We start from the raw sequence: 14,287 nt of genomic DNA, 5'->3' as shown, positions 1-14,287 counted from the left end.
AGCCCAAGCTGCAATGCAGTAAGCTTCCCTTCTTCAGGAGGCCTGTGAAATTACCCAGGGCAGCTTCTCCTACTTCATACACAAACTCACTTTTATTTTCTTTTCAAAGACCTGATTTAACCACATGATCGATTTGCAATAGGACTCTGAACATTCTGTCACTCAGGTAAAGCAAATTAAATAGGTTGTCACCATTACTTCTTAACAAGAACAGTCTTCCTGAGAAAAAGTCTTTGAAAGCCTCATGTCTTTTGATTAAGTTATTTCCTTCCCATACCTTTTCTCATCTTTCTCACTTAGCAGATGGATTTTATTCCCTTCAGGAGATAGGTACCATTTACCTCTGTCTGCTCTCTGGGATACTTGCTTCTCACAAGCATTCCTTTTCTTTGAGGAATCTACCACACTTTGCTGCTCTCTAAAGTAGACACAGTACCATATGAACAGTACAATCATCTAAATAAATGCAACCGATTAAGAATAAATTTTCCCCCCAAAGGGGACAAAATAAAGACTGATGCATAAAATATCTCTCTAGCCTTTGCTAATGAAAAGAATTTACTGGCAAAAAAATTATTAGAAATGTATGCCCCTATTGTTAATGCTTCCAAAGGAATGTTTTCTCTTCCTATAGGATGGATTTGAGTACATTACAGTATATGTATGCCATTGTTTTAAAAACAGTTAACATAAACCAAGTAAACAACAACAAAAAAAATTGTTAGATAACATTTTTGCTTTTGTACTTATGCAGAAAAATCCAGTTCTTGCAAAGCATCTGTTTTTCAGCTAGACCATCTTTTTACTTCCCATGGGCTGTTTACTAAGGCATAAGACAGTCACATGTGTGACACATGCTTCAATAAAGCCAGATGTAAATTTTTTGATTGTTTGTAAGAAAACTGCTTACATGTTTTGTCCTGGAAGAGATGTTTGCTATGGCAGTGTAATCCCAGAAGAAACACCCCCCTCAACATATAAAAGAAACTTTGAAAAAGTTTAGTCTACAAAACAAGTAAGATTAGTTGTTGTCTAGATATAGCCACCCAGTGCTCACGTAAGAAAACTTCCCAAATGGCAAAACCATAAATACAGAAATGTTGATATGGACCAAAATATTTATTAGCCAGTATGTCACAGAAAGTTACTTTGGTTTTACCTGTTATCCTGTGCACATATATACTACACAATGATTAAGTAAAAGTATTCATATGCTAAGACATGAACTAGTGTGCTACCTTTGCTGTACTTACATGGCTGTGTAAAGATCTAAATATTACTCTATTTTCAAAACTAGATCCTGTGATGGCTTAACACAACCTGTCCTACTTGCCATTGCAATGTGCCAAGGCTAAAAACCACTTCAGTATGTCATTTCAGACAGCAACTCCTTGGCCATCCTGGCACATTTACCATGTGTCTTCACGGAAATCTTAATATAAATGATGACTAATGAGATCAAAAACTAGGACCTGCCATCACCATTTCCTGTATTTTGCTTAGTCAGACTACTTTGCAAAAGTAGAAAAAATTAGTTACATTGATACCTATGAAGGCACAAGATAAAATTAAGCAATACTATGTTAATAGAGGTGCAACAAAACACTGTAACACTCAATACATTGCTCCAGAGTGAACAGCTAAGAAATACAAGTTCTGCCCCAGTTCAAGACAGCTGATGTGCTTTGAAATTTTGGCAAGGCCTTGCATGCAATTAGGACTTTAGAATAATGCTAAGTATATATTTCCATGTAAATGTTTTTTAACCCAAAATGTACATTTCACATAGCTTTGTCTTGGTTACTAAGAATCATAGTAATTTCAACCGCCAAAAAAGAGGCAGCACCTCTACAAATGGGGGAAAGAATTAGTCATAAAAATTTAATCCATTCCTCCATTTGTGTTACTGAAAAAAAGAAATGTGCGTGTGTATACCATTCACTTTTTTTCAAATTCTCTAGAATGCACAGAAAAGACTGATGCATATTGATACATATCACTACATATTTACTGTGACCTGCGTCAAGTAACTGCTAGAGCAGAAGGAAAAGAGCCTAGCTGAAATGCAAAATAAATTCTTGGGTATCACTGTGTAAATTTTTTTAAAGTCCTTTTTTAATTGCATTATAGTCAATAGCATAAATAACACATAACTAGGCAATAACATATATTCCAATTAACTGGATTGTCTCTAAGGAAGAGATTTAAAGCTGAAGACACTTAATGCCAAGGACTACTGTTTAATTGCAACAATAATTCCACATAAGTGGATTGCCCTCAAGCAACCTAGTAGCAATTGGGCCCACAATTATTGCTATGCACTGAAAAATTCTCCTCTCAGTTCAGCTTAGTTTTTGCTTTAACACCTTTGCCTACCCTCTGCTTTCTACACCTACTGCAACTCCAGTGTGATTTACTATTGCCTCCTACACTGCTCCCTTCCAATGAGATAATTACACAGGGCCATCATACTGACAAACCACATCTCCAGTCTTGGCATAGGCAGCACATCCTATGAAGGGATGGCCATGGTCCTGGCACCCTTCTCATGTAACTAGTTCTCATGTGGAAGTTACCCCTCCAAGCAGCCAGGTATATGCAGATGTAACCATACATCACATATGCCACCTGCATTCTACTGAAAAGAAATTACTACCCACAGAATCCTTCCAATATGGGTACAAAAAACCTCTTGCAAATCACTCTAATGAAAGGGAGGAAGGAAAGAGGACATCCAGAGCAGAAAACAAGTTTCATAAGCTTTAAGACTTGTTCTAGGCTATGTGGCAACACACTCAATTTTTGCCCTCAATAGGAGTTTCATTATACATTCATGTCTTGTACCAACTTAAATTGGCTGAGTGTTTCAATACTGCTGCTGGAAACAAAAAACTACTTAAGTATCTATATTTGGACACTGAATTGACACTACCCAGCGTGCCCAATTAAACTGTGCTTGAAATCATAAATTTCTGAATTCAGCTACAGTTTCACATTGCTTCCTGTAATACCCTGTCCTTAAAGAAGGGATTCTAAGCAGTTCTAAAGTAACTGCTGTATTTTTTTCCAGCTAAGAGTATGAAGAGCAGCTGTTCCATCAAGCTTCTGGAACAGATGAATTCCTTAAAGATATAGTCAGAGGTGGTACTGATGGCACTTCACCCTGACCAGGATACTATCAGACCACAAGAAACAAAACATGGTCCAGAAATGTTTATTGAATTCCCAGGGCTTCCAGGCTGCAGCCAGGAACCACAGCAGAAACTACTACAAACAATGAAAAGACAAGTTTGGAGAATTCCATTGGGTATTGGTGTATGTTTCCAAGATGTGGGAATAGTTATGGCAGTTAATGGGTTTGCTGTTAAATTATACTGTGTGCCTTGTACACATCTGAAAGACACCTGACAGAAAAAGTTGATATAAGATCATGGTTGCATGAAGGCAAAAAGTTAAGAGTGGCACTCCAGCTCCATGAGAATGTGCTGCTCTTTTACCCACACAGAGTGTACACCTGGCCTGCCTCCCTGCTCTGGATTCAGGGCAACATCAGCTCATTGAACACATATAAAAATCTATCACTGCTCATTTGTAGAAATAATGAATGAGCATTACTGTCATTCATTCCATGTGAAGCTTGAGGAGAGTTGAGTGCTTTGTCATACAGCAAGGTTGTACAATGGTTGCCAATGTATAAACTGGAGCATGTACAGATTTACTGCAATGCAATTGATAAGAAATACTCCAGGGATGCTCCTTAATAGCTTGGGAAAAACATTTTACCATTTTACATTTATAAAAGAGCTGCTTTTTTTTCTGGCAAACCCTTACAGAAGAGATCACAGCCCTCAAGCCCAGTTATGATTACACTTCAATTCACTGCAATTTTAGTGTCCTCAAACCACCCAGTGCAGACCAAGCACTCTGCATTTCTAAATCCCAGAAGAGTACTATTTGACAGTTGAGTGAGGAACTTCTGACAATATTTAAGAGCTATGCACATTGAAAAAAATGTAAGAAGTTTCTGCTATGAATGCCTGATAAGTGATGTAACTGAGGGCTTAACAACTGTCAGAAAGTCTTCCAAACCCATTTGCCTTAAGCCCACTCCCTAGCTAGTGGTTAAAATGGTGATTTTTCCAGAAGGTGTCTAGAAGTTTCAGGTAAAACACTGGCAGTTTTCTAAGCTTTTTATACTAGACCTTGAAAATGAAGCAGCATATTCTTTCAAGCCCCTTCATACCTTCTGGCATTCATAGTTGGCAACTTGAGACCTTACAGTCTCTTCCGTGTTTACTCAAACTCTGCAGTGGTTTGAAATAAAGAAGCTTTTAACATACACATTTACTGGGCTCTAAGGAACAAGAAAGACACAGCAGTATTAAGTGTTACCTAGCTTCATCCCTGAGCTTTCAGATGTTTGATAAAGTAATAAACAGAATGTATATAGACTACAAGGTTCTGTAAACTGCCATAATCTTCTCAGAATGTTAATCCTCACTATTTAGAAGAATGATAGGAGAACTGCTAAGATGCACTTGTTTTTCTGGTATGCTTGCAGGTGACAACATAAGCCAAAGAAGAAATATTTTAAACATTTGTTTCAGCACACACATTACAGAGTAAGTACATTGCCCACTCCAGTTCTAAAATATCTAGGAAGGCTATATAACTTTCTGGACAAAGATATCCTCTCTGTATTAAGGCAGAAAGATTGACCAGCATGTTTTCACAAGGTAACTGCCTCTAGTACACTAATAAACTGTTAACATGTCTGCTAAGAATGTTTTCCTGACCCATCTTAATTTGGTGCACACCCCATGTCAATTCCTCAACCTATCACTCTGACCCCCAGCATACACTGAATCACAGAGTAGGGCTGACCAGACCCTACAAACAGTATTTCAAAATGTTCAGATAAAGAGCTGAAAATATTTCTGTAGTCTTTCTACAAATCTCTAGGAAGCCCAAGCTTGTCTTGCCTCTGACCCATCCAAACCAAGATTTGAATGTTTTTATTTCTAAGTATCTTCCTTCCTAGTTTCCTGGGCCTATCTCATTTCTGCACAGACAGCAAAGATAATCCACTTGTGCCAGATTCCAGCAGTTTGGATCTTCAACAGTTCCAGGCCCCTGCAGACCCCACGCCTCCCATCTCATCTGAGACCTGCATGGCTTCCTGTGCTGCAGCAAGAATCCAGTGCAAGCAGCAGCCTCAGGGTCTGCTGTCACAGCCACAGCCCCATGTCCCCCACCAGCAACACCACCGGGTCTCCTTCAGCCATAAAGGACCACATAAAGGCTGATGGATACTTATATCCATCAGCCCAGAAGAACATTTGCTCCTACTGAATATAATCTCAAAGAAGGGAAAAAACAGCAGCATGACTCCAGACAAGACTGGCTGTCAGTGTTATGATTCCCAGTTCTTGTAACTGAGTTTCCTGCTACCACAAATAGAACCATTATCTACAAGTCAGGCAAATTTGTAAATTGATAGAGATGACTTCTACTCAGACCAAGAAACTGAGAGGCATAAAGGACAGAACTGAATACAAACACCATGGCTATTGTAGCAAAGCTGCACCTGATATCTTGCTGCAGGTGACACTGATGAATCATTCTCCACCAGAAAAAAAATGCATTCTGGGAGAAGCAGGACTTTCCAAAACTAGACCGGTCATGCCCTAGGCCTTAGGCCAACACATCATATAGGGTCAGGACAGAAGTCTGCAGAAATGTGCTCAAACCAGCTTTTTGTTATTAACCTGATCTGTCATTTGAGAGTTTTCTGGAAAAGACACAACTTTATCTTTACAGAAGGTAAAATATTCCTCAGAATTGCAGAGAATTTTGCTGTCTTGGAGTGCTCCAGTAAAACCCCAGTATGACAAATAAAACCAGCATAATTACACTCCTTCCCACTTTCAAACTAGGCATACAACATGCCTTTAAGACTGCAATCACTGTTTACTAGAATTTGCAAAGTTTTTGGCTGTTCATATCACTATATGAAACTCTATACCTTCAAACAACTTAGAGACCAACTCTCAGACATCACAGAATACAGCAAGCAATTTTTTTTATTAGTCTATTCATTTTTTTCTTCTAAATGCCCAAACTCAAAGTGCAACAGGACAGATTTTTTTTTAATATTCAAGCATGAATTCAGAGACTCAGTAAGCCAGCAAAACAGTCTGTAGAAGCCAGGCATCCTACAGTGACAGAAGGAAATCATAATATTATCTGTCATTGTCTTGAAAACAGGAATTCTATTTTCAAATAGGCCATTGACAAATGCAAAAATTGTCATTTCATGAGCCCTTACAGAGCTCACTGTTCTCAAGCATCAGCTGGGAACAAATAACTGCTTGAATGCTGACTTTTGGAAATAGAGGCAGCGAATAGATACAATCTGAATCTGACAACCACATGAAAAGCCAACAGTCATTTTCTGCAACTCTAAGTTTTACAGTTCTATTAGTGTACTCACTGTATCAGCACACAGAGCTTCTCAAATTGGTCTGACAACATCCATTTTACTTGCTCTTGACTGACAGAATCAGGTGCAACATACGCCACAGGGAATGGATGCTTCTCTATTTTAAGCAGAGTTAATATATTAATATGCTATCAATGCAACTCTGCTTAGCAAAGGGGAAGATTACACATTGTAGGTGGTCATCCAAAGTAACCAGCCATTTCTTTCTTCACCAGCCAACCCTTAAAACTTTCTGCAAGTCTAAAAATACTATCCCAGCACACAAAGTTCCTTAAGCAAAGAAATTAATCCATACACAGCTCAGCTTCGTGCTAAGATCACTTCATTTGAAAAAGGCAGTTTCCAAAGAAAGGATTATCCAGTTGCAAGACCATTGATACATATATATGTACACATATATATATATGTATACACACACACACATATCTATATATATATATATATATAAATGACATCAAGACACACCAGGAATACCCAAAGACAGGCAGTGCAGTTACCCTCCAAAGTGAGCAGTGGTAGTTATAGAATGGCTGCTGGTTTAGAGGTTAGAGTTGAAGTTCCACAGCAAGACTGATGAAATGTGTCAGTCACCAGTTTCCTGAATCCCAGCAGCTCTAACCATGCCACCTGAAGCTCACAGACCACCCAGAAGCCAGAGCCTGTATAACACAGTGGAGACTGGCCCAGAAGACTGTGAGCCTATTTTGAAAAGTCGGTTTTGTTTATGCAAAAAAACTAAACCCTGCACAAATGGGTCACAGGCTTTTAGATACAGGCCAGTAGCTATTTCTGAGTAACCTATTCAACAAGCAACTGTGCAGATGCAATAAAAAAAGGTTTTTGTATCAAGGGTTCAATTGACAAAACTGAATAAATAAACCTGTAAATAGATGCAGGGAAAACCAGCTAAGACTGGAAGATCTGAACATTTTATTACTGGTTTTGAAGAAGCAAGAAAACCAACTTTATGAACACTGATATCAACCTCTATCCCATTCTATCAAAAGAATGGAAGAGTATATTGGTGACAATTCATCATAGGCCAGTGAAAGTCTGGAAAAACAAATGTTAAGACCAGAATAAGGAATAGTGACTACCAATGCAGTAAAGCAGAACCATTTTAACAAACCTTGAAATGCTGTCTGTACAGTAGGTATCAAAAATGTAACAAAAACATCTACATGCCCAACACCTTCTACTTTTGAAAATGATAAATTATATTCTGTTGTATTTAGGGAAAAAAACAAGTAACCTTGAATGTTAAAATGAATCTTATATAGCTGCCTGGAACTAGAGATTTGCTGCACAAGGGTAACTTGCTGTTTGTTAACAGGCATCTCTGGTGGCCTACTATTTTCACTTCTTCTAAGAGTACACAATTGAAAACTGCAGGATGGAAATAAAACTATTCTGCTACTACTCCATCATTACAAAGCTCTTAAGAGGTGAGACATTCAACCATCACTTCCTCCAAGTTCAGGAATGCTTCATCTCTACATGCAGGATGTTAAGTCTGCATCAATGAACAAGACACTCCTGACAAAACTCAAAGAAACAGTAGAGATGAAAGCATGGCCAGCTTACTCAGCAAAAATCAAGGTATTGTTTGAGCATGCAAGGGTGGGGACAGGAAAGCTAAAGCCCATTTGAGTTGAAGCTGGCAAGGGACAAAGTACAAGGATAGTAAGAACAGCTTCCACAGGTGCATCAGGAGCTACAGGAAGACAAGACAAGGCAAGGTTGTGAGCCTGACTGGAATAGCACTGGGGAACCTGATGACAAAGGACACAGAAAAGAAGACCGGCACTGCTTGTCTTCTTCAATGACAAGACTTGCCTTCAGGAATCCTAGGTCCTGAGATCTGATGGATCTTTAGTGAAATAGGATCAGGAACACAAACATTTAAACAAACTTTAAAAAAATAGATCTCGCACTGAAAGGGACCATTGGAGACTGACTTGCTCAACCTCCCCTACTCAGGCAGTGCCACCAAGAATGGAGAATGGAGACTCAGTCTCTAAACTGTGCTCAGTCACCTTTACAGTAAAAAAGTATTTCCTGATGCTCAGAGAGAACATCTTCTGTTGCAGTTTGTGCCTATTACTTCTTGTCACTGCGCACCCCTGAAAAAAACTGGCTCTGCCTTCTTTGCACCCTCCCTTCAGATATTTGTGCACACTGAGAAGATCCTGCTGGGCCTTTTCTCTAGGCCAAACAGTCTCAACTTTCCCAGCCTTTCTTCCTATGAGGAAAGTCCCTTAATCATCTTAGTGGCCCCTCTAGAATAACTCCACCTCTCACACTGAGGGGCTCAGAACTGAACACTACACTCCAGACGTGGCCTCACCAGTGCTGAGAGGAGGGAAGCTGCTGAAGCAAGTAACCTTGATGGGAGAGCAGTGGATGATGTTCATCTCTCCATTGGTAAGGCTTTTAACAATATCTACCATCACATACTCACACAAGCTGATAAACTACCAACTAAAGTAGTGGACAATAAGGTGGACTGAAAACTGGCTGCACGAGGTTGTGGGGAATGGCACAAAGTTCAGCTGGAGGCTGGTCACACCAGCATAACCCAGTACTGGAACTAACACTGAGTATCATCCTCACTGATGATTTGAGCAGTGGGACAAAGTAAACATACAGTTTCATAAATTATATAATTGCAGACATCAAGATACTGTTCATTTGAATTACCTAGAGGCAAACCTGTAAAAAGAGATCTTTCAGAAGTCCTTGTCAGAAATATTTTCAGTACAAAAGTTCTTAAATGCAAAATCTACTTCTCTCAGTTCCTGAAGTTATTATGTGGCTACATCTATAACCTGTCATCAAATGAAGATAATCAAGCACCTCCAACAGCGGCCACAAAGACAACCCCCACAGGACCTATCAAGGGCAGGAAGCAGCCTGCTCCTCATGCTTGGTTGGCACCAGCCCCTTCCCACAAAGTAACTCATCTTCCCTTAGCTTGGCATGAGAATGGACACACGAGGCAAGACCCAGCATACAGGAAGTTCTGGACCAGCAACACAGGTCCCATGGAAGTAGAAATCCACACACGTCCTCTTCCTACTCTGCTGAAACATTACTCAAAAACTTTGGGTACTAGTGCTAAAAAGCATTAAAGACAAAGCAAGATTAACTAAGAAATACAGCCAGCATTTGTAATATAAGAGACTTAGTTTTATTGAGATGATGCCATCATTATATATCATATACTAAAATACATACAAATATATAAAAAGGACAATCTACAATCTGATCTGCATGCAAAAGGCTAGAATCAGGTAGCTAACAAAGGAGCCCCAGAGATTGACTCCCCTCCTTTCAGTGCAGGTTATCACACTCTTAACAGAAACAATAAAAAAGGAACTGAATAGAACTGACAAACTTTACAGTCTATCTTCAATTACAAAAACAATTTTGGCCTACATTAAAACACTAGTTGAAAACCATATGTTTAAACACTGCTGTAGGCACTTCCAGGACAGGTTAGTCAATTCCTTCAGAGATATTTGGAATATACCCAAGAATAAAATAAGCCAACTAATCTGTCATCCCCAGTACATAACAGACTTTAACATCAGGCTCAGAAAATCCTTCTGAAAAGTAAAATGATACCTCTCAAGTTACAAGTTATATTGTATTTTGATTCCTAATAGGATATTAGCAGCTACATTCTCAGCAACATGTCTTTTCCTTTATTTCTGCTTTATGTATTACCTACACCTGGCCAACTTGAGAGCCTGTGAACACCAGTACTGGAGATAAAACTGATCTCAAGCACAGTCATTCACATCTCTGCCTGATGCAGCCCAGGTTAGACACACAGGTGGAAGCCTCCTGCAGTGACAGGTCTGCTGCTCTGGCCTGGTCACAGAACCCAGAGCTGAAATGAAAGAATACAGCTCTAATTCTTCCTTATTTCAAAGAAAGGAAAAGGATTAACAGACTACCTGAACAGGATGGGAAGTGGTAAAGGAAGGGCAAGGATAGATGGAGCAACTGGAATAGTCATTTGTTAGAAGAGAAGCAATCAAGAGGCAATGTAGGGCAGAGCAGCTAAAAACAGAAAAAGGGAGCAAAGAAGGTTAAAGCAGAGGAAGGGCAAGACCAAAAATGCAAAGCAATATTAAAATACACTTGGGCATGAAGTCACCTCTTAACTGCTACAAACACAAGCCTAGCTCCAAATACACACGACTAAGACCAGACAACACTAATGGACCATTTTTATGGAGCAATGAAGTACTCCTGCAGTACTTTTAGTTTTGAGACATTCTTTCTCATATTTTACATAACAGCCTAAGTTAAAAACACTATTAGTCACCTAAAGCGAAATCTAGGAATCTGAAGTGTCTCCAACAAGTTCTTTGGCAAAGGACGGTCAGAATCAAATGATTCCCTTTACTATAGAAAGCTGTACCACCACAGGTGTGTCAACCACAAGCACAAGCCTAAAGCATTTGGAAAAGAGGAAAGACTGAACCACTGCTGTATGCACTGCACACATCTACTCTGCAAAGAACAAACTGCTAATCCCATTACAGTGTAAGGTTAAGGAAAGAACAATGGTGATAGTGGTGACTGTGATACTGGGAAGAAGCCAATCTACAGAATAATATCAAAAGAAGCCACTAAAGTTAGCTAAATATTTACTTGATACACTTAAAAAACCACCAAGTACAACAAATTTAGCTAAGTATTGGGAATCAAATTCCAAAAGATGTTTATTCTTAGAATCAAAGAAAACATGCCTTGATAGTATTCCGATTACAAATGCTTGAGGTAGCACTAATCTACTAAAAAAGGAAGTCCTGTCATTTTGACATTATCTCCCTCCCCACCCAGTTGAACCTAGCTACATACTAAGCACAAGACTGCCTCATGCATTAAATATAAACTTCTGGTAAGAAATTATTAATTTGAAGGTAGCACAAAATGCTGAAGGGCAAAAAAAAAAGTCCATATCCAACAGAACAGCTCAAAAAAGTATGTATTTCTTAATTCACTTTTATCAGCTTGCTAATTTGGAACTATTACATTATTTACCACAGGTTTGTCCCTATACCCCTTGGCCTTCCATTAAAGCTTTCTTAAGCAGATGAAGTAATTCTTACTATCAACACCTGCCTGATCTTTCTAGGGAAGATAGTTATCTATCCACAGGAAACAAGCTCTTAACTCCTTTGTCTGTCTCTTGAATCAGATCCTCAGACAGCTATTTGACCAGAAAAAAAAAAAACAAACTTACTCTTTAAAGAAAATAAGCTGATAAACTCTACCAATTTACCAACCCACTTTTGTAATTTTATTTCTTTGCCTGAATTTTGCTCCTCCTGAAGACTCCCACAAACTTCTTTTCCTAATTCCTTTAGAGCAGAATTAATTAAAAACCCTTATGTACTGTCTTTACCCGCATGTTCCTAAATAATGTTCTTAATTTAGAAAATATTAACCTCACTTTATATAATATAACTCCTAACTGAGAGTAAAGCAAGCCACCCTGACTTCAGCCATCAGTAAGGCAGACTTAACAGAACCACCCAGGCCTCCAAAAGCTTAAGCCACAGGCATCATGAGGTCTCATGCACTGAGCCCTATGACAGCCCACTAGAAAAGATACAGATCCCTTAAGACTTCCAGTACTCTTAAAGTACCTCTTTTTGGTTGTTTTTTTTTTTTGAAAGAGGAACCACTGAAATACTCACTTGCTGAGAAGTACACAGTTTATCAAATTAACTACATAACCAGCACCACTATGACCAAGAATTACATAGATACAGTAGATATGTCAAAATAAATTTATTATAATTAAAACATCATCAAGATGTACACTTTTCCATACAGAGAGGCATAAAACAGCCTATTTTTGATTTCTGTACCATACTGAAATCAGAATTCTATTTCAAGGCATGTCTGACTTCAGCAACAGATCAGGCCATCTCTGGAAATAGCGATATACAGATTACAAACTATTTTGGAGTTTGTGGCATTTCTTCCCCCAACAGCCTAAATCTATTTCTCAGCACACAACATCAAAAATGTGTTTTCAACTCTACTGCAGTGTATACTTCAATCCCTGCTAAACATAACTGAAAACTACTAAGGCACAAGCCAGCATGCTTGAATCTCTACCATATTAAGTTACTTAATTGAGCAAAAATATCAGGAAGCCACCCCCGCCTTTGAGTCCATCATGCCTTTCCTTCCCACAACTTGTACACTGGCTTACTATTTTGTACCAGGAACCTGATAGTGGACATACAGAATGCCACAGTTGTTTTCTACTCACCTATGGGATTACAACAACTGAAAGCAGAAAGCACTTGCCAGACATTAAGCTAACATTGTAGCAATTTTCAGAGAACAAAGCTGTCACTTGAATGTACAGGTGCCTTCATTACATGCTCTTAGAAGGGACAAAGACAATCTACTTTCAGCTTGATCTCAGGAGCCAGTTTAGGTTCCAAAGACAAGCCCATCTAGAAGAGCAGATACCAAGCTTGGGGCAAGAGCAGCTTTGAACCATGAGGGACAACTTCCAAAACTGAGGTTATTCTGATAGCTGAATGTAGGGTAAAAAAATTTAGGAATTTGCTAAGAACTGAAGGCAAAGCACAGCCTCAGCTCAAGCAACTCTAATGAAGTGTTGCTGGGTAAGAAAGAAGAAGAAGGGTTCACGGGACAGGCAGCTGCTGTAGCAATAGGGGAAGGCTGAAATACCGAGGCTGTTTCAGGAGTAACACCCCTGTCAATAAACATTTACGATTTATTCTAATTTTAACTCCTCTCTCTCTTTTTCTTCCAAAGATTTAACTCTGCTTCAGCAGGCTGCAGACGGGGTGAGAAAGGAAAGAAACCAGAGCACTCTTCTCCAGCCAGAGGAGGGCTCAGAGGAGCCACACACCCGCAGAGACGCCCCTGAGCCAGACCCCGGGAGCTGGGGCATGGGAAAATGAAGTAGGAGCAGGGAGGATTCAAACCGTATCACATATTAAAAAAAATAAAAATCTAATTACATCACGAGGAAAGCAGTTTTAAGCCATTTGCTTTACTCTCGTTTCTATCAGGGTCTGGAGGGGGGATGGGGCAAGGCAAAACGCCGGTGCCGCCGCCTCGCTCACTGGAGACCCGCGCAGGCCGGGCTGGAGCGAGCCCGGCCCGCCCCAGGCGGCCCCGGGGGACGCGCCGGGAGAGGGAAAGGCCGGGCCGAGCCTGGCGGAGGCTGCGGCTCGCAGGGGAAGGAGGCCCGGACTGGCCCCGCACCGGCCACGCGGGGCAAGGCAGGGGCGGCGAGGCCCGGCGGGAGGGGGTGTCCGGAAAGAGCGGCGCCTCCTCCGGGGAAGGAGGAGGCGGCGGAGCGGGGCGAGCTCGCGCCGCCCGGAGGGTCGAGAGGAAGGGCCCGTGCTGCAGCAGGGGAGGGGGCGCGGCGGCCCCGCCTTACCTCCCGGCACGACCGCTCCCGCCTGGCCCGAGCGAGCGGCGCTCCCGAGCCCGCGCCGCCGCCGCTGCCCGCGGTGGGGAGGCGGAGCTCCGCCCGCCCCCGCCCCCTCTGCGCGCCCTGCCGCCATTGGCCGAGCTGCCGCCCGCCAGCAGGCCCCGCCCCTCCCTCAGGCAGAGCAGCGCTCCCATTGGCTGTCATTCAATCCCTGCTGGCCCGCCTTCAGGTTTCTATTGGTCCCTGCGCTCGCAATCTTCCCCTTTACCGTTCCGATTGGTCCGCCCCCAGGGTACGGCAGCCCGGCCCAGCAGCGGCTGACGGAGCGGGCATTTGGG

The 14,287-nt window shown here is 41.0% G+C and overlaps 1 protein-coding gene across 2 annotated transcripts in view; it reads right to left on the bottom strand.

Moving 5' to 3' along the window:
* The window catches only part of SETD3 (SET domain containing 3, actin N3(tau)-histidine methyltransferase), a 60,791-nt gene extending 46,738 nt beyond the window's left edge, over nucleotides 1-14,053 (bottom strand). Inside the window, exon 1 of one of the 2 annotated variants that reach the window (XM_021549715.3) lies at nucleotides 13,956-14,053. Coding sequence is in view for 1 of the 2 variants with exons in the window: in XM_021549714.3 (XP_021405389.2) it covers nucleotides 6,494-6,534 (41 nt within the window). In the remaining variant the exon portion in view is untranslated. Of the gene's footprint in view, nucleotides 1-6,493; nucleotides 6,549-13,955 lie in introns of those variants that run through there. The other variant, XM_021549714.3, reaches the window with a different exon arrangement.
* Between the last annotated feature and the right edge of the window lie 234 nt (nucleotides 14,054-14,287).

The sequence above is a fragment of the Lonchura striata genome, chromosome 6, assembly GCF_046129695.1.
Source record: "Lonchura striata isolate bLonStr1 chromosome 6, bLonStr1.mat, whole genome shotgun sequence".
Taxonomy (NCBI): Eukaryota; Metazoa; Chordata; class Aves; order Passeriformes; family Estrildidae; genus Lonchura; species Lonchura striata.
Note: the sequence above shows the minus strand (reverse complement) of the source record. Positions and strands in the feature narration are given on the sequence as shown.